Here is a 20,952-nt window from a genome sequence, read left to right as displayed (position 1 = left end):
AAGAGAATCTAATTTCTAGAATTACTGTAATTATTAGATTCAATGTCCAACTCTAAATAAAGAAATCACAAGCCTTACAAAGAAACAGAAAAGTTTATGGCCCATTCAAAGGAAAAATAAATAAATCAACCAAAACTACCCCTAAAAAAAGACCTCATGGCAGATCTACTAGGCAAAGACTTTACAAATAATTGTTTTAAAGATACTCAAAGAAGTAAAAGGAGAGAAAATGGTATATAAACAGAACGGAAATATCAATAAAGAGATAGAAAATCTAAAAAGACACCAAGAAGAAATGCTAGAGCTGAAAAGCACAAGAGCCAAAATAAAATATTCACTAGTGGGATTCACTAGAAAGATCTATTTCTGAGTAGGTAGATAAAGGAATCAGTGAACATGAAGACAGGACAATGGAAATTATCAAGTCTGAGGAATAGAAGAAAAAATAAAAGATTGAAGAAAAGTGAACAGAACCTAAGGGACTCGTGAGACACTATCAAATGTACCAACGCATGTACCATGGGAGTCACGGATGGAACAGAAAAAAAGAAAGAGGTAGAGAGCATGTTTGAAGACGCAATGGCTAAAAATTTCCCAAATTCAGTGACTGACCTGAATATAAACATCCAAGAAACTTAATGAACTTGAAGTACAAGGAACTCAGAGACCCAAACCAAGACACATAATCAAACTTTCAAAACAAAAGATACAGAGAATCTTGAAAGGAGCCAATGAGAAGCAACTTGTCACATATAAGGAATCCTCACTAAGACATCCAGCAGATTTCTTATCAGAAAGTTTAAAGTCCTGAAGGCAATGGGTTGAGATATTCAAAATGGTGAAAGAAAACAACAACAACAAAACTGTTAACCAAGAATCGTATATTGTCAACTGTCCTTCAAATTCAGGGGAGAAATTCAGATAGTCCCAGAAGAACACAGGTTGAGAGAGTTTGTTATCATTAGATCTGCCCTGAAAGAAATGCCTAAGGGAGTCCTGCAGGTTGAAATGAAAAGACTAGACAGCAGTTCGAAGCCATATGAAAAAACAAAGATCTCAGTAAAGAGAAATACATGGGAAAGTATAAAAGCTAATATTATTGTAACAACGGTTTGTAACTCTTTTTTTCTATATGACTTGAGACTAACATATTTTAAAACTATTAATTTAAAAGCTAGTATTATTGTTACTTTGGCTTTAATTCCACATTTAGTTCCCCACATAATTTAAGATAGTAATTCATTTAAAGGAGTTATTAGTTTAGGTTTATACAGAGGCAATTTTGTGATCTCAACAACCAAAAGTGGTGGAGGTGGAACTGTAAAGGAGAAAGTTTTTGGATGCTTTTGAAGTTAAGATGGTATAAATTCAAACTAGAATGTTACAGCTTTAGGATATTAAGGGGGATTAAGGAGTTATTGTTTAATAGCTATGTAGCTTCAGTTTTGCAGAATGAAAAGAGTTCTGGATATGGATTAATGGTAACACAACTTTATGAATGTATTTAATACCACTGAATACCACTTAAAAATTAAGATGATAAATTTTATGTTATGTGTATTTTACTACAATAAAAAAAATTGGGGGGAAATTTTTAAAGGTAATGTGCCACTAAAGGACTGACTGTGGAAAAGGAGCAGTATTGCCAGGTGAGAAGCTTGATTTATACACTGTTTTTGCTTTTTTTTTTTAATATACAAACAAACAACTTTTTTTTTTCTTTTAAACACCTGCCAACCACCTCCTTTTTACATTCTCTGGGACTCCAGCTGTTTCCTTTCTACAGCAGGACAGGGACTCACAAAGCAGAGTGATTACTTTGCCATTTCACATAGATGTAGATGGAAGTCTCTTTCTTAAAAAAGCTATCTAAAGTCTGGGGAAAAATGTAGTCTTTAAATTGATACATAAAAGTGAAGAAAACTTTGAAAATCATTTTTCTTGGTTTTTAATTCAATGTCACAAACTTTTATAAGATGCCAGAACAATTCTTTAACTACTATCTCAGAAATTTCTAGAAGCATGAAGAGAAGGTTTAATATAAAATGCTAAAGATGCTCTTAGTAATTACATAATCACAACCAAAAAATATTACCAATACTACTGATTTATATGAGTTCAAGTTTATTAATATCAAGTATATTTGGCAGTACTTAGATTGTTGAAAAAAAACTTTCAAAATATTAGGAGGAAATGGCCAAGATTATAAATATACTACTGTTTTAAAAATGTATATTAATATATCATGCTTACCACTGGACATTTATACAAATTTCAGTTATTGCTTAAGAAAAACTTCTGTTCAGATATCCTTTAATTTACAACTGAGGATCTGGAAAGCTTTCTAGTTATTAGAAGACTACTAACAAATTTATTACATATTAAAAATAAACTTGAACTTAGATTTGTAACTGTGTGTTCACAATTGAATGTTTGACCAGATATCCATGTATTTGTCTTTTTTTTTTAGTTGAGAGAGACAGAAAGTGAGGGAGAGAGGCAGAGGGAGAAACAGAGAGAATCTTAAGCATGCTCCACACTCAGCACAGAGCCTGACGCAGGGCTCGATCCCACAACCTGGGATCATGACCTGAGCTCAAATCAAGAGTTGAACGCTCAACTGACTGAGCCACCAAGGCACTCTAATCATGTATTTGGCTTTTGATCAGAAAAGAAATCATTATTCTATAATCCAACTTTGAAAGTCTAGAAAATAAGGATATTAAAAAGAGGAGGAAAGAAAGAAAGAAAGAAAGAAAGAAAGAAAGAAAGAAAGAAAGAAAGAAAGAAAGAAAAAAGAAAAGAAAAAGAAAGGACTACGAATAACATTCATGTTTATTTGGGTGTATAAATACACAATTTTTCAGGCCATCTAGTGTAATCCTTTCATTTGATGCGTGAAACTAGGTTCAGACTTGCCCTAAGCAACAAGTCAGTTAGAATTGAGCAAGTCCCAGAAATGCTAAAAGCCATGACTTGATGTTTTTCCTCCTCCCTTCACTACTACTCTCGTGCCCCAACACTTTCCTCCTCTTCTGTCCAAGTTGTCTCTTGCTATCCCCAAAATAATTCTAATACTTCTTGATAACTTCTGGAGCATCTTAGAATCCTTATAGTTTGGAAACTTGACCCATTATACATCTCAAATCTCACTAAACCCTCTCTTTCATCCTCATTGCAAAAACACGGTGGCTCAAATTGTTTGAGACTGTTGTTATATATATGCCATGCATACCTTTTTTCATTAAACAAAATGTCACTGTGGTCTTTTCCTTTGCCTATACTTTAGATTGAATTTGTTTATTTCCCCACAATGTACTGTAATAGGTAACACTCTGTGAAGTTAATTTGTGATAGGGATCAAACATAAACTCCAGAGCAGAATGTTGCCCAGCTTAACACCTTTGTCTCCGTCTCAAAAATTATTCCTGAAAACTTACTGAATTTTACTTCAGTCTGAGAAAAAAAAATCCAATTTGACTGTTGTGGTTTTCTGTATTTGTTATATTAGCTTTTCTCATCTTCTCTAGATTTAGGGACTCGTAACAGAATTGGTGGTTTAAACTTAAAGATAACTTTATTGTTTTAATATGGTGGCTTCTAAACAGTGTTAAGTAACAGAGAAAATCTTATTAAATTAAATCGACAAATAAAAGCATCAACTAAAATTACTGTAATTTAAAAGGTGCAAAACAGGGGCACCTGGGTGGCTCAGTCAGTTAGGCATCCGGCTTCGGTTCAGGTCACGATCTCACAGTTTGTGAGTTCAAGCCCTACATTGGGCTCTGTGCTCACAGCTCAGAGCCTGGAGCCTGCTTCAGATTCTGTGTTTCCCTCTCTCTGCCCCTCCCCTCACTCTCTCTCTCTCTCAAAAATAAATACATATTAAAAATAAATGAAAATAAAAACAATAAAAATAAAAGTGCTGGTGTAGATCACTATACCACATTAGACTTAACATACTTATTATTTAGACATGTATTAAGTTATTATAGATATTTTATGGCAAAGTGGCCAAAATTCCCTGTAAAGGAGATTGAGACCTAGGCTTATTAAGGCTTCCACTAAAATAATTATTTTAAAAAGGTTATCCACTTTGCACTGTGAACTCAAGACCCAAGAAAATGTCTTATTCGTCACTATTTCACAAGTTCATTATGAGCGGTATATAATCGGTGCTTAATGCCAGCAGACAATTCTTCATGAGTCTCCATTTCTGCATGCCTTATGACAGCTTTCTTTCCAGACTATCTTTTCAAGGACCTGCGTATAGCTAACACCCTGGGAAGATACAGTAGTGTTTTCCCCTGTGCTAGAAGGCACTATGCTACTCTGGACTCATAGGGTATGGACCACATTGATTCAACTGACGGGGTTTAGACATGGTTCACTGTGGAGGCAGGAGCTGAAGTTATCTTGTGGTGGGGCTCTTTAGGCTAATTCAGCGTACTATTGCTGCTTCTATATCTGAATTGTAGAGTAGAAGTTGATATATCACATGTTTTACTTTTGTATCCCATAAGTGCCAGAGGCAATTATCCCAATAGGGGAAGAGTTGCAGGTAGAGAAATGTTAGTGTGACAAACTCTTAACTTGACATCTCTTGGATGACTATTGGGTCTATCCTCTGATGTCCAAAGCTTTCATTATATAGATGATATCCTGTTGGTTGTCATGTCAGAATGGTATGTGAATTATATCTCAATAAAAAAAAAGTCTTAGTTTCAACTGTCCTGATAATAGTGAATTATCACACCTCTTCCAGCAGGACTTGACCGACAAATCTGAACAAAATTCTGGAGATAGCATTCAGGGATTGGTTAGTCAAGTAATTTCTTGGGACTATGGAAGAAATATACTGCTCAATCTCTCCACTGGCCAAACAAACAAACAAACAAACAAACAAAAAACAACAATAACAAAAAAACCCTATTATCTCTTCAGCTTTTTACCACAAAAAAGTAGGTCTAATATCTTATTGGACCCCTTCAGAACTGGAAACAATACAAGATTCTGTGACTGATGATATTATCAATTGGATCCTCTGGCCTCCACCTAGAGGCATCCCTTGTGGCTTTGGGTTTGTGGCCTTTCTAACACAGATATCAGGTATATTCCCATTGAAAAAAAGCTCCTGCTGGACTCTTTTAGAAACTAAATGATTGACCATTGGAGGCCTTGTGACTCTCTGACCTAATAGTTCTGGTTTGGGGTGAAACCGCTCAGATTCAATGACTAACAAGGTGAAAGGTCTTCCAAAGCCTCACTTGTCAAAAGAAATAGCCATCCTGGCCTCAGTGGAATCCTGGCTTTGACATGAAAAAGTAGCAGCTATAATCCTCAGGGAAACATTACCTCAACTCAATGGCCTGAACCAGAGCTACTGGCCTGGAGCTACTGGCTTGGATTAAATTCACCCAGGTTCCCCTGTTGGTCTGGTTCAGGGATGGTTCAGATAAGCTGAAACCCGAATGACACTTGGGTTGTGGCCAACAGTCCACAGTTTGGTCTGCCATGTGGAAAACTACAGACCGGCTGACCACAGACAACCTGTTTTGGGTCCTCACACAGGAAAATCAAATCACAGTTGTTTACAGAACTGTTTTGGTTACTCTTATGGATGTCCGATGTAAAGTCCCATCCCCTGATGAGATGACTGGAATCAAATCACAGATTAGGCTTCATTCTATGTTTGAAGCTATTAATGCATGCTAGACTTGTGACTTCTACAAACAGTTTTTTTTAAGTTTATTTATTTTGAGAGAGAGAGAGAGATAGAGAAGGGGAGGGACAGAGAGAGAGAGAGAGAGAGAGAGAGAGAGAGAGAGAGAGAGAATCCCAAGCAGGTTCCACACTATCAGTGCAAGGCTTGATGCAGGGCTCTAATTAACAAACTGTGGGATCATGACCTGAGCTGAAATCAAGAGTCAGATGCTTAACTGACTGAGCCACCCAAGTGCCCCATTACTTCTACTAAATTTACCCCTTCATCTATGGTGAAAGAGGTAACATTGCATGGATCCTTGCCCCTGTCTGCTATTGAAAAATTGACTACATTAAACTTACAATACCTTACTGTTGATATCTTTTCAGGTTGCCAGGTGACTTTGGCCATATTAACTTCGGGCCTTGAAATTTGTCTGTATAATTTTACAGTTTTCTGGACCATTGGAGTCTGACAGGTACTGCCTTTTATCACAGAAGCTACTCAACAATGAGCTGATAGTCTGACTCCACCAGTCTTACTTCCTTCCGTTCAAACACGCTGATAAGGCAGTTAATGTGACTGTCCCCAGAAAAGGATCATATCCTTGCAGCTACTTCCTAGGCAATGAGTAGGAAAAACTGTACCGAGGTTAAGACAGACCTGCTTTGACAACTCAGGATTCTGTCCTGACAATTCCTGGGCACGATGCATATTCCTCTTCCCTAACAGTGAATCCCAGACCAGCATGATTGGCACATCCTCATCTTCACGGCACAGTCTGGCCACAGGAGATTTAAGGTATACAAATTTAATCCTGGCTAAGTTTTCTAAAAATGCATTTATTCCTCTTGTCCTAAACCTTCCACACAAAAGGTCTAGGTGTGAATGGAGAATGATTAGGAAAAAAAAAAGTGAGGTTGCAGTTACTGCAATGGGACACTTGAATTTTGAGGGGGTGGAGGATAACCACCACCCAGCATCTTTGAAATGAACACCTTACGTTCTGAGAGGTAGAGGAGAGAGGGGGCATGGATAATTTTTTGTCCTTCAGAACTACCCCTGAAGCCTTCTTCCACAAGAAAATGTGCTGTATGGCCCTTCCAAGTGGCTGCAAGAACCTTAAATTTAACTTATTGCTGGGTCTGCCATTCCTTTCCAGAAGGCTGTGACCACAGTGTGATAGTGATTCCCCTTAACATTACAGAGAAGTTGATCAGGATATCAAGGGATAGCCCCAGAACCTGTACCACCTGTACCACACTAGACGTTTCCCTATACCCATTCTCAGTCATCCCATGGGATGGACAAATGCCACCTGGAAGGTGTTCTGGTCATAAATCATCTTCAAATGTTTAAGAAAACACCACTAGAAATCATTCAAGTCAGTTTTGACTCACTGGCCAGGGTTGTTTTAGATGGCAGAATTTAAACTTCTTCCTTGAGGCCCAAGAGTCTGTGCAGTAGCTAACACTTCCAGCTGTACCTGGATTAAATCCCCTAGTTGGAGTCAGTACAGAAACTTAAAGAGAAAATACCTGGGCTATTGATAGTAACCTTAATAAATGCATTATGAGGATAACCCAATGGATTTTGTCCTGGCTCCTGTCCGATTATTCGGGGGGACCTACTAGAGTGGGTCTTATGGGAAAATTTGCCATGTATACACAAGGACTACATATTATTGGGAGACAATTTTTTTTATAGGTTTCTAACATTTCTGCCTAACGTACAAGAGTTGTTGTTCTGGACTATCTTTTCAAAGATGTTACAATAGCTAATAGACTCAGAAGATGGAGATAGTCTTCTAGTGTTTCCCTCTGGGGCAGAAGGAAAAATTTCTTTGCTGTCTGGTATAATTAAGATAATCATTTCCTCTGGATCATGGAGTGGAAAGGTTTGGTAGTAGCTCTTTTTAAAATATAAGGTTTCCTAGGCTTGGGATTCCTAGGGGGGAATTCTTTGGATTCCTCCCTGTGCAACTTGGGGGCAAAGGGGAACAGATAGGAGCACTAAGCTCCTCCTGCCTGATGTGACAAGTAATAAATGTCTTATTTCTTCTGCCAGCATACAGACATTCTGATATAGGGACTCCATGGTCATTTAATCCTGACATCTTAAGTTGTAAGATGATTTTCAAATAAAGTGGTGACGCTGTTTGATGCATTCACTGAATCCTCAGTCCCCATGTCTCTATCTCTGCCTGTTCATTTTAGGTAATTTCCATACTGCACTTGCCAGTCATTGATACCTTCTTATTAAGTGACTAGTCATGATCTTTTCAGCAGCTGTAATGCAGTAGTTAAAAGTTTGTTGTTCTTTATTCCTAGACTGCTACTTAATGGTTGTTAACTCATTGGAAAGGAAAATAGTAAAGAAATAAGTATTAATTCGTAAATGTTTTCATATTCTATATATTAAATGCCTAAGGTGAAATAAGCAATTAGCAAAGAAGAGAAAGAAAAGGAGAAAAGACACGTGTACCCTCTGCAATTTGGCATTGATGTTCAGAAGTATATAAAAAGAAAATACTATGTAACTCATGGAAAGTGGTTGATACTACATTGTCACTCAAACCTATAATTCATTAGCCATCACAGTACTTTCATAGCCTGTTATGATACTCATTACTGTTAAGTAATGAGCATAAATAATCCTAAAGACTCAAGAGAAGCATTTAATTTCCCAAATTGTACGATAAAGTCATTACATATTACTAACTTCCTAGAAGATGAATGGTAAGAAGTTTTGATGCCAAGCTTTTCAAATGGCTAACTTTGAGATCTTTTCTATTAATGATTTATATGTTTAGTTTTCAAAAAAAGGGACATCTTTCTTAATTTCAAAAAAATAATAAAATAAAGCAGTGCCAATGAAAAAGAGGTAAAAATGTATTTTTATAGCATTCTATATATTTATGTATTTACTCACTGTTTATCACTTCAAGTTAAATGTAAGCTCTGTGAGGTTAGGGATCTTACCTGTTTTCTTCATTGTGGTGAGAACAATTCCTGAAATATTTAAGATAACCACTGACTTGAAATACTCATTTATAAAAATTTCGTTCTGTCCATTTCATTCTGGCATAGCTTTAATTAGAATTAAAATTATCCTGAGAACATCTATAATTATTACATTTAAAAAGGAGCTGAAGGCACACAAGGGTAATCAAAGCATCCAGGACTTAAAAAGCCAAGATCCTAGAAAGTAGAGTGTCATGCTGATACGAATCCTATATTTCCCTCCACATTTTCCCTCAGGAAAATTCTTAATTTTATTAACAGGAAAAAGAAGCCAAGCAGAAATATGAAGTTTCTTGTAGCAGTTTCACTGGAATGAGGACACAGAAGTTAAAGTGCAGGGATGCCAAGGTAGTTAGGATTGGACTAAGATCCTCAAGAGAAAAGAGCCACAGAAATGTGAGCTCAAAGTAATGTATAAAATTCCCTTTCATGTGTTTTCCAACTCCATGTAGAATATGTGTAGGAGAGACACATAGAATCGAAGGGCAATAGGAATACCTATTGTACTAAAAAGCTAAAAAGGAACTTCTTCAGTCACTGGATGCTGTGAAGAAGGGGGTTAGAATCAAGGGACAAACAAGGTGAGGGTAACCTGGTAAATATGTCACTCTTAGTTGAGACACCATATTAGCTCAGCCCCCAAGAGAAACCAGAAAAAGACCAGTCAATAAAGCTTGAAAATAAGCCTCAAAGAAACTCTTCCATACAATATCTGCCTGCAAGATTCAAATTAAATCCTCTTTAGAGAAAGAAAACACCTTTCGGGCTCTTTACACTTTTTTCATTCATGTCTGATACTTAATCAAAGATTGAATGCCAAAAAGGAGAACTAACTCAAAATACAAGAGATAAACCATCAATAGAAATAAACCTACAAGTGATCCAGATGTTGCAATTAACCGAGAAAATTTTGAAAATACCATACTTTGTATATTCAAGAAAATATAGAAGATGATAGAAAACTTCAACATTTAACTATAATTTACAATAAATAAGTAGAAACTCTAAAACTATAAAAAAATGGAATAACTAATATTAAGAATTCAAAATATAGGCTACAAATTCTTAGGTAACTCAAGAGAGACAATTAGTGAACTACAAGATAGGTCAGTAAAAAACATGCAAATTAAAACACAGAAGCACACACACACAAAAATAACAATTCAAAACAGAGTTGAAAAGTCTAATGTGAAATGATGAGAAATTCTTACATATACATTTTTGGAAGCACTTTACCTCAAAGAAGAGAAATAATGAAAAAGATTAAATGTTTGAAATACTTGGCCGAGAAATTTCCAAAACTGGTAAAAGACATAAACCACAGATTCAAGAAGCCATTCAACCTCCTTACTACAAACAGAGTAAATACAAAGAAAATCATACCTTTGCTGAAAAACAAACACAGAAAATGAACCTTAAAAGTAGTCCAGGAGTGGAAAGATATCTTCAGAGAAGAAAATTAAGATTTAGTACTGACTTTTCAACGGAGTCTATGAAAGCCAGAAGCTAATGAAATAACATCTATAAACACAAAAACTTTACCTAGAATTCTATGCCTAGAGAAGATATCCTTCAAGTTTTAAAGTAAAAGAAGTGTTCAAATGATAAAAAACGCATCTGAAGTTAAATAATTACTAAAACAAATCCTTCAGGGAAGGAAAATAAATGCAGATGGAAGCATGTTAATGCAGGAAAAAATGAAGTACATGGAAAAACATAACCACAAACCAACAAGCTAATGAAGGGGGGAAAAGGAAAACAAACAAAAACTTGATTCATGAAAGAGAGGGCAATAAAAACCTAAAAAAATATACATAGAATACATACGACAAACAAAAAACTCATACAAAGATGGTACTGATAAATCTAATTATATTCTATAAAAAATATTAAAATAATTTGAATATGTTAATGAAATACTATCAGAATGGAATATAAAAATAAGCAAAACCTAATTATAGTCTCTTATGAGATAATAATTTTAAATATAAAACACAGAAATGTTAAATGGGAATGGTTAGAAAAATATCTATTACTATAATATTACCAGCCAAAAGAAAGTTGTTGTAGGTATGAAATATCAGAGGAAGTAGCCACTAAGGCATTTGGTTAAAGAGGGAACCTAGAGTTAAACAAGGGAATTTTATTATGATGAAATGGTCAATGATCAATCACTTCCAATACAAAATGTGATGCCCTAATAATGTAGCTTCAAAGTATGAGGCAAAATTTGACAGAACTATAAGTTCATTTAGAGAAACCCACAATCATAGTAAGAGATTTTAGCATTCTTCGGTCAGTAACAGAATTCTTCCTCCCAAAGTCACTGAGGACTCAGAAGATTTTTAAAACCACAATTAATAAACTTGAAATAACTGTGATTTTAGTAACAATATACTTAAAATTCTTTTCAAATGCTCATGGAACATTTCCCCAAATATATTATATGCTGAGACACATTTTTAAGAAACAAATAAAATCAATATTACATCAAACTCTTTCAGAAAACAAAACAGAGGAATCATTTCCCAATGAAATGTATATGGCCAACATAACTTTGATACCAAAATCTAAATTAACAGTTTTATAAAAAAGAAAATTTATACATGCAAGTTCTTCTTGAATATAAATGCAAAAATTCTAAACAAATACTAGTAAGCCAAATTCAGAGATAATAAAAAAGATAATACATTACAGCTAAGTTGGTTTATTCTAAGAATATAAGAGTTAAAGTTTGAAAATCACTGTTATATGCATAAAAAGTATTTGATAAAATCGAACTCATATATAAAATCACCATCATCATCATCATCATATTAGCCTCTTGGAATGGTAAAAATATGTTAAGGAAGGTAACTTCCTTAATCAAATATAGAGTTTCTACAAGAAACCTATATTAAAACTCTTACTTAGTGGTGGAATACTGAAAGCTTTCACCCAAAGACCAGAAGCTAGAAAATGATGAAAACTAATATCACCATTATTCAACATTTTACCAGAAATAGTAAATTAAAAACAAACAAATGCACAAACCAAACAAATAAAAGGCATAAGAATTGGAAAAAAAATTGTAATTGTTCTCAGATGACATGATGTGTATACAGAATACCAAAGACCTGAGAGATAACCTACTAAAATTAATAAGTGATTTTAACAAAGTGGCTGAATATAAGGTCAATATACAAAAATATAATATCAGAAAATATCTGATAAATCTAACCAAAAATGTACAAGACCTCTATGATGAAACCTACAAAGCATTTTTACAGAGATTTTTAATGGCTTACATAAATTGTGGGATAGTCTATGTTCATGGATTATAAAAAGTAATAGACTAAAAAATATTATTTCTCCCAAGTTGACTTATAGATGCATTTGACTCAAGAAGAACATGACCCCTCCTTCACACTATAAACAAAAATTAATTCCAGGTGCATCTAGATTTAAATGCTGAAAGCTATAAAGTTTCTAGAATATCTTAATGATCTAGGAGTAAGCAAAGATTTCTCATATCTCACAACAATTAAATTTTTTATTTGAAATTAGAAACATTCTGTTTATTAAAATTAACCATAAAGACAGTGAAAAGGTAAGCCACAGAGGTTAGAATATTTGCAAGGGAAAAGAGAGTAGTATTCAGAATATATATAGAACTTCTACAAATCAATAAGAAAAGATATACAACCCAATGAAAAAATACACAAACACTTGATCATATCACAAAAGTGAATATCTAAATGGCCAATAAGCATTTTAAAAGGTATTCAAAATTATTAATTATGGCAAATGAAAATTAAAACAACAATAGCTATACCACCACACACCTACGGGAATGGAAGAAAAAGACATGAAAATACAAAGTGTTGTGAAGGTAGAGCTCCTCTAAAACACCCATATTCTTCTGATAGGACTATGAACTGATACAATCACTTTGGAATACCATTAGGCACTATCAACTAAACACAGGTGAATGTTAAGGCCAAGAAATTCTATTCCTAAAAGAAATGTGACTATGTACATCAGAAGACATGCACAAGAATGTTCGTAGCATTTAGCTTTAATAGGCAATACTAGAATTAACAACAAATATGTTCCAATAGTAGAATAGATTACTATTCAAAGTGTATGTATTCAAATAAAAAAATGGTGTGTTCAAATAATAGATTTAAAAAGTAGTGTACTCAAATAATAGATAAAAAGTGGGTATTTTCTATTTATTTATTTATTTATTTATTTATTTATTTATTTATTTAATTTATTTATTTTTGAGAGAGAAAGAGAGAGAGCATGTGCACACCTGTGTGTGCACAAGCCAAGGAGGAGCAGAGAGGGAGAGAGAGAATCCCAAGCAGGTTCCGCACTGTCAGGACAGTGCCCAACCCTAGGCTCAATCCAACAAATTAGGAGATCATGACCTGAGCTGAAATCCAGAGTTGGACACTTAACTAACTGACTGAGCCATCCAGGTGCACCAAAAAGTGGGTATTTTCAAGATTGGTATATATACAACTATACTCAACAACATAGATAAATCTTATGGACATAATATTACATAAAATAATAAGATGACATACTGTATGATTCCACTTATAGGAAGTTCAAAATAGGGAAAACTAATCTATGATGATGGAGGTATGAATACTGCAGAGGCATGAGGAAGTCTGGAGATGTTCATATGTTTTACATCTTCATCAGAGTGGTGTTTATGTGGGTGTAACTGTCTAGAGAAGAGGAAACAGAGTGAGTAAAACTAATGTAAAAGGCTAGTGCTCTGTATGATAAAACAGTGCTCGATTTGATTGGAGCATTTGGAAGTCACAGAAGTGGTATAGATGTCTTTAAACTTTGGTACCTTACTGTGGACTCTTACATGAACCATATAGACGGTGTTCTTATTTTGCGAGGCAACAAAGAACTACAAAAGACTGCTGAGCAGGGCATACATAAGCTCAGAGTTGTATTTAATGAAGGATAACTGATAAACAAAACATTGCGCAAATCATTTTGTCAAAGAGTACGCACAAACTCTTGTTAATATTCTCGGAGCACAGTCACATACTGTACATGCTTGTAGAGTAAATAAAGAGGATATTAAGAAATCAGAAGCATACCTTTTCAAGTGTTGTTTAAAATAATCTATGACATAGTGTTAAGAGGATAATAATCTTAAAAACTGATTTAGCTCCAAAACAGTATACTAAACATTTTTAAGACCTATATTTATACGTTGTGGTTGGTACTTACTTCATCAAATGTAAAATCCTCCAAATTTATTTCTTCATATTCTTCTTCAGATTCTTCATTCTTAATAGCCTCTAAAGCTGTTGTCAGTTTCTTTCGCAAAAGGAAGCCCTTCCAAACTGCCTAAACAAAAATTTAAAGCATGTTATACAAGGTTATAGATCAAACTACAAACCAGATTCTCTGTGTTATCCCATTAGGAAGATAAAACATCTAAGCCCTTAGTTTAATGGCTCAATAATCTGTTTTTTGAACTTTATGTGACACTTAAAACTGTAAGATAAATTAAACAACTGCATGTGTCTAAAGTTCTGAATCTCAGGAGACTTTCCTTGTGGTAAGCAGAAAAGAATCTTTAAAACTCCCTCAACTGCACATGTAGGTCAACCAATCAATTATCTGACAATTCCTCCAGGACCCATTCTAAACTAAGAAGAAAGAGATACAAAGGAAAACCAATTTTTCTCATTTTCAAATAATTGTGTATAAAATAAACTAACACACATTTAGGAAAATTTCAACATATACAAATGGCCATATTAGAAAGGTATAATCTTTTCCCATAACTATTAACTAATTTCATTTTAAAATAAACTAAGCACATAAAAATAGAATTAAAATCATTCAGATTCCTTAATAATCTTGGAGTCGAGAAAGCTTTCCTAACTATAACTCCAAGAACTCTGTAGCTTTTAAATAAGTACTTTTATATACTACTAGGGAGTGAGCTCTAAGATCCATTAAGTATAAAAAAACAAGATAGAAACAAGTGTATATTGTATGCTGCCATTTTTATGCAACTTTGCATACAAATATACAATAAACACATAAATTATATAAACATATACACTCAAATATATTCATATATGTATATGTGGTTGTTAATATTTACAAATAAAAGTTATGAAATTAATTTTAAAAATCATTAAGTATAGAGGCAGAAAATAGGATGCAAGATATAGCAACAGAAACCAGACTTCTCTGAATATACCTTTCTTAGATTTGACTTTGGAACTGTGCACATGTATAAGATAACTATAAAACAAACAAATATGAAATAAAAAGGAAGTCCTGAAGAGATACAAAAATATATTTTATGCTGGGGGCATATACACACGGAAGTTATTTAAAGTGACATTAAAATATATTTATTCCTAGTCAAATATACTCAAAAGACAAATTTAACTACAGAAGATACCTTAAATATGTTTTCAATAATCATATTGTTAGTAATAATATTGGTATTGTTATCATGTAAAATCTATATATGGAGAACTGGAATATATGGACAATAGCCAGAACATACATGACAATAGAAGTCACTCATAACCTCTGCAGCAACTAGCCTTGAAAGCCAAACCACAACCTCGGCAACAAGTAGCCAAGAATGGTCAAGATTTTGTCAATGACTGTCAGCCTCCCTACTTTTGTCCCTACTTCCAACTCAGGATCAACCAAAGCTAGCCAAATAAGCTTCCCAACCAATCACATAATATGTCCTACTTTCTAGCTGCCCACTTTAATACCTTCCCCCTGCCCAAACCCTCCAATTAGACCATACCTGAAGATCTTTTTTTTCTCTCTCTCTTTCTCCACTAAAGGTTTCCTACTCTCCCCCCTGCCTTTGAGACTATGCCAAAGGCAACTGATAGTGGCTGAGTCCCTTGCTATAGCAGTCTCTGAATAAATAGCCTGGTTTTTTTTTTCTTATTTGTATGGTCCTTATTTATTTTCACTAAGTATGTGCATGTGTACACAGGCACAAACACAGATACACACACACACACACACACAGAAAGAAGAGTGAAAAGGAGGAAAAAAAAAAAAAGAACAATTATGTTAATGTTATTGGGAACCAGAAATTTCCATAGAAGAAAAAATGCAAATATAAAATTGAATAAGTAAAAATCCTGTAGTCCTAAATTTAATATTAAAATGTCAGTATGAACCCATGGTATACTTTTTCTCAAAAATATGTATTTGTAAGCTCCGTACAATGAAAAAACATCTAGAAACCATGACCATACCAGTAACAACAACACCTCTAAGATCCTAATTCACTCCTAAACCCAGGCTGGGTTTCTAAATATTATCCCCATTAAAGGAACCAAAGATCTTTGGGGCAATGTCTGAATCTAGGCCTGGCATAAAATGTACACAAAATGAACCTGAAACATAATGGCACATTAGAAAGCAAGGGAAGTTTTTAAAAACTACTGAATTGTATCACCAAAGCCAATTTGAAGCTAACCTGGCCAAATGAGGGACAAGTTGAGCTTCAGTAAGAGTAAAATTGCAATGGAATTAAACATCATATATTTAAAAATTTTATGTGTATATTATGATAGAACACATCATGGTGACCGCTGAAGGATACTGGGAAACCTTATTAATCTAAAACTTGGTAAAAAAGCATCAAGCATTTAACCTACCTTTCCAGTGAATTGCACCTCAAGGTAAACTACATAGTCAATTAAACAAAGTTTCTCTCTATAGACATTTTTTTGTTTAAAAATGAAGAAATTACACATAGAGTATCAATATTTTGCAAACTATTTACAAGAATTGACCTAGGCAATTATTACCAATGGTCACTAATATTCCTAAAAGAGAGGCAACTAGACATTAGGTGCTTCTTCACTGTAATACATACAACCACTTAGAGGTATTCATTTTTTAAACTTTTTTTAAAAATGTTTATTCATTTTTGAGAAAGAGAGAGAGCACAAGCAGGGGAGGGGCAGAGAGAGAGGGAGACACAGAAACCGAAGCAGGCTCCATCCAGGCTTTGAGCTGTCAGCACAGAGCTCGATGTGGGGCTCAAACTCATGAACCATGAGATCATGACCTGAGCTGAAGTCAGACACTTAACTGACTGAGCCACCCAGGCGCCCCTGAAGTATTCTTGATAAAAAATAAAACAAAACAAAACAAAAAACCCCAAATAATAGCAAATTTTATAACCTACTGTCAGCTTACAGAAAAAGAAGGAACCAAGAAACATGTATGTGATGCTATGGGGATACATTTGGCAAAACTCAGAAAGCAGAAAACTACAGGAGAAAAGACCTAGTTTCCTTAATAAACTGTAAGGAAAAAAGAGAGGGGGTTACTATGTATTTAAAAGACTTTTAAGTATTATTTAAACCAAAGGCAAAGTGATGACTTTATTTGTATTTTGATTAAGAAAAATCTGTAAACAAACATTGATAAAACAATATAAATTTGAATATTGATTTGATATTTGGTGATATTGAAAAATAAGTTTCAATTTTTGGTTGGTAATGTAGTTCTACTTAAAGCAATAGGTCTTATAGAAATTCATACTGAAATATTTACAAAAGAAATGGTATCTGGGATTTGTTTCAAATAGTCTAGTGATGAGTGGGGAGAGGTGGGTTGGTTACAGAAGATATCAAGGTGACATGGAGACCTAGGGAAAACAGGGTATAAAGGGAAACTTAAATCCAGGCTTTCAATAATAAGGATCAGCTCACTGTGGTTCACAACGGATCCAGCCCAACTCATCAGGGACAGGACTTCTCCAAAGCTCTAGAGTACAATATATAGTGTGTGTCTTTCTGGTGTGATATATATAGATACTTTCCTCCAGCCATCTCTGATCAGTTTATGAGAAATAAAGGTATTATAGATGTTCAGATTCATCTTGTAGCTTATTTGTTTCTGGCAAGATCTTAACTTTTCCCCAGTAATCCATCTACAATTAATTCATGTTTCTCAGATATTCAAATTAATTCCCTGGCCAAGAAATTGTATCTATTTTCCCTCCAACTCCCATCAACTCCCATTCCCAAAACATACTATATACTTGTTCTCTCCTAAAGGATTACTTCGTAATCATCTGGCAAACAAGGAGAGGGTGAGAAAGACCATGGGGCAAAACATTAACATAAGGTAATTCAGGTATCCAGACCTTGCTAGCTCTGTAATCCTGACAGACAGCTGTCAAGGATGCCTCAAAACCTGTCTTCATTTCAGCCAACCAGAAAGGGAAAAGAATATGAAGGGATATCTGTGCAATGTTTAATGATCCAGACATGGAGGTGGTGTACATGTCTTTCATGTACAATGTATTGACTAGAACTCAGAAAAGGAGCCATACTAAAGTGCAGGAGAAGGTGGGATATCTAGTCTGGCTGTATGCTTGGAACAAGGGGAGACTGTGAGTTTTAGTGAGCAGAGAGCAGCCTCTACCACATCCATCATAAAATGTTCATTTTGCTCCTTCTAAAGCCCAGGCTCTTTCTATTGCTTTGTGCTCTGCTTTCTAGAATGGTAAGTCAGTCTAGAATTCATACTAATACGAATGCTGTAAGTAACCAGATGACTGTACGCAAGAGAAGAGAAAATGAAACTGAGATCACTTCAGGTGATTTTAAATACCATGGTGTACAATAAAAGAGACTTGCTCTAAGCTGCAAAGGCTGAATTATGCTTACTTTTGTCATAGATACACAGAAGCTCAACAAAAGGACATTCATCAGAGATATCAGTCCCTGAACTAGACTGTTTCACAAAGCGATAAACTTCTGTTTCTTCATTGAACAGAATGAAGCAAAAGTTTCAGATCCACGTACTGTCAATGCCGAACAGAGTATTCCTTATCAACTGATGACAGGAGGGAGTTTGGTCTGCATGATATATTCATTTCTCATGTTGCAGAATAATATTTTGAGATAGTAACTGAGGTTCTTTCTTTTCCTCAGAGTTTCCTTGAACCCATTGAATCCCCCCCACTCCCACCACCATTCAGGCATTAGTAATGTCTATGCATTGCCCTTAGGAGTACAGTTCAGACAAATTAAGTCAACTGAAATACTTAATATATTTATTAGAACCATAGCAAAGATAATGCTGAAAACTATGGCTTTCGTAGTAAAAGCCAGCAACTTAATTTTAAGGCTATTCCTCTAGTTGGTTATTCCAATACCTTGGAGGCATCCAGGACTCCTTACGCTCTCTTACATACCACATCCCCATGAACTGATGTTATCAGCTCTACCTTCAAAATAAACCAACATATATTCTGGCCTGTGATTTTCTTACTGCTTCTACTGCAACACTCTGGCCTCATGCTACCATTATCCCTTGTCTGAATTACTGTAATATCCCCTAACTGATTTTGCTGCTTCTACCCCTGCCTTCCTACAGTATAATCACAACATAAAGGAAACTTGATCATGTGAGCCTACTGCTCAGATCCCTATAATACCTTCCCATGTCATTCAGATGACAAGCCAAAGTCTTTACACTGACTTATGATTTGTAAGTGTTACCCTTCTCCCCTCCATCACTGTCCAGTCACCCTGGCTTCTTGTTGCTCTTTATAAACACTGCAGTATGCTCCTAAATCAGTGCCTTTGATCAGATATTCCACTGTCTGGAGTGTTCTTCCCCCAGATAGCCAATGGCTTAATCTGTCACTGTAATGTCACGTTTTCTGGTCTTCCATTTCCATCATATCTAAAATGATAAACTTTCCCTTGATACTCCTGTCCTGTTTATCCTGCTTTATTTTTCCTCTTCGTACTTATCACTATCTAACATATTTATTTACTAACTGCACATCCCAACAGAATGTAAGCTAGTAAGATTTTTGTGCCAAGAAATATTTGTTGAAAGAATGGATAAAGGGAAACACTAATTTTTTGGTTACTCTCTTTCAATTCGGTACCATTATGTATTTATTTAGTTTATTTAGTTTATGTATTTGTTTAGCATTATTTAGTTTTATGTATTTATTTATTTTATATTTATGTATTTTTTTAGTTCTGCCTCTTCCACTAGAATGTAAATTCCATGAGGGCAGAGAACTTATACAGTTTGTTTATAGTTATGGTTCCTAAGCCCATAATAGTGCTTGACAAATAGTAGATTCTAAAAAATATTTGATGAATAAATAAATAATAGGATGAATGTGATTAGGTTGAACTTCACTTCAAAATCTGATCTTGGTGAGGTTGAATCAAGTCTATTCAATACTTGCTCCCCGAATTTCTCATTAAAACATGTATTTGAAGAACTTTAACAATTATTTTAGTAGATTTTTAAACATGCTTCTAAAAGGAGCTCTAGATTAGGCCAAGTGAGAGTTGCTATATGGCTAATCAAATGTTACCAAATGTGGCAAATGGCATATCTGATCAGAAGCTTTAAACATGATTGTGTGGCTCAGTTTGGCCCTTGGTCATGAGAAATGTATTTCTAAATTATAGGTTACTCTTTCACCCTAGATACTAAGCACAGGCACAGCCAACCTATGGCCTACCTGTCACCTAACTAAGTAAGAAGCAAATCCAGTAGCTGTAAATCACTGACATCCATGGGTTGTCCATTATATAGAATTACTCAGTGAAAGATGACAACTACATCTCTCAGGACTATTTCACCAAAAGATTAAAGCTAACCTGAATAAGAATAGCAGCCTTTTCCCTCTGTTCTTGGATATTCACGGTGTTTTCCCTTTTTTCTTCCTTTAAAATAGTTTTATTCTTGATGCAGTCATTGGGTTGGAATGTCAGGGGTCCTACTGCAGCAGTATGTAGCCTTGTAGAGAAATGAATCTGTCTGCGTACCATGTAACCACGCCAGTGTGCCTGGATTACCAAAGCTGCCATACTATTCAGAAGAGAAAAGAAAACATGGTTAGAACCCATAAAAACAGTTGTAGGTAAGAGGTCCTCATAAACTATATGTATAAACATGAACTGCATCAAGTATTATTTTAAAATAAGAACATCTTTTGTTTAACAATAGGCACATAGGTAAAAATGGTACGGAAAACCTTCAAATCAGAAGAAGAGAAACGGGCCAGTAATTTAGAGAGGGATGCGAGGACTAGGGGGTTTTTGTTTGTTTCTTTTAAGGAGGAAAATAATACCAAGATTTTTGTATGATAACGGAGTATGTTGATCAAGTAGAAAGGGGGGAAAGTGATGATGTTGCAAAAAGGGACAATGCAGG

At 34.8% G+C, this 20,952-nt stretch overlaps 1 protein-coding gene across 5 annotated transcripts in view; it reads right to left on the bottom strand.

The window, feature by feature from the left end:
* LRRIQ1 (leucine rich repeats and IQ motif containing 1) overlaps positions 1-20,952 on the bottom strand; it is a 210,589-nt gene that overhangs the window by 101,809 nt on the left and 87,828 nt on the right. For all 5 annotated transcript variants that reach the window (XM_045463931.1, XM_045463933.1, XM_045463934.1 and 2 more), the window contains exons 17-18: positions 20,397-20,607; positions 13,972-14,091 (exon numbers count right to left, since the gene is read on the bottom strand). In XM_045463931.1, coding sequence (XP_045319887.1) covers positions 13,972-14,091; positions 20,397-20,607 — 331 coding nt within the window. The remainder of the gene's footprint in view (positions 1-13,971; positions 14,092-20,396; positions 20,608-20,952) is intronic.

This window comes from Leopardus geoffroyi, chromosome B4 (assembly GCF_018350155.1).
Source record: "Leopardus geoffroyi isolate Oge1 chromosome B4, O.geoffroyi_Oge1_pat1.0, whole genome shotgun sequence".
NCBI lineage: Eukaryota > Metazoa > Chordata > Mammalia > Carnivora > Felidae > Leopardus > Leopardus geoffroyi.
The sequence above is the reverse complement of the archived record's forward strand: the minus strand, read 5'-3'. Positions and strand labels throughout refer to the sequence as shown.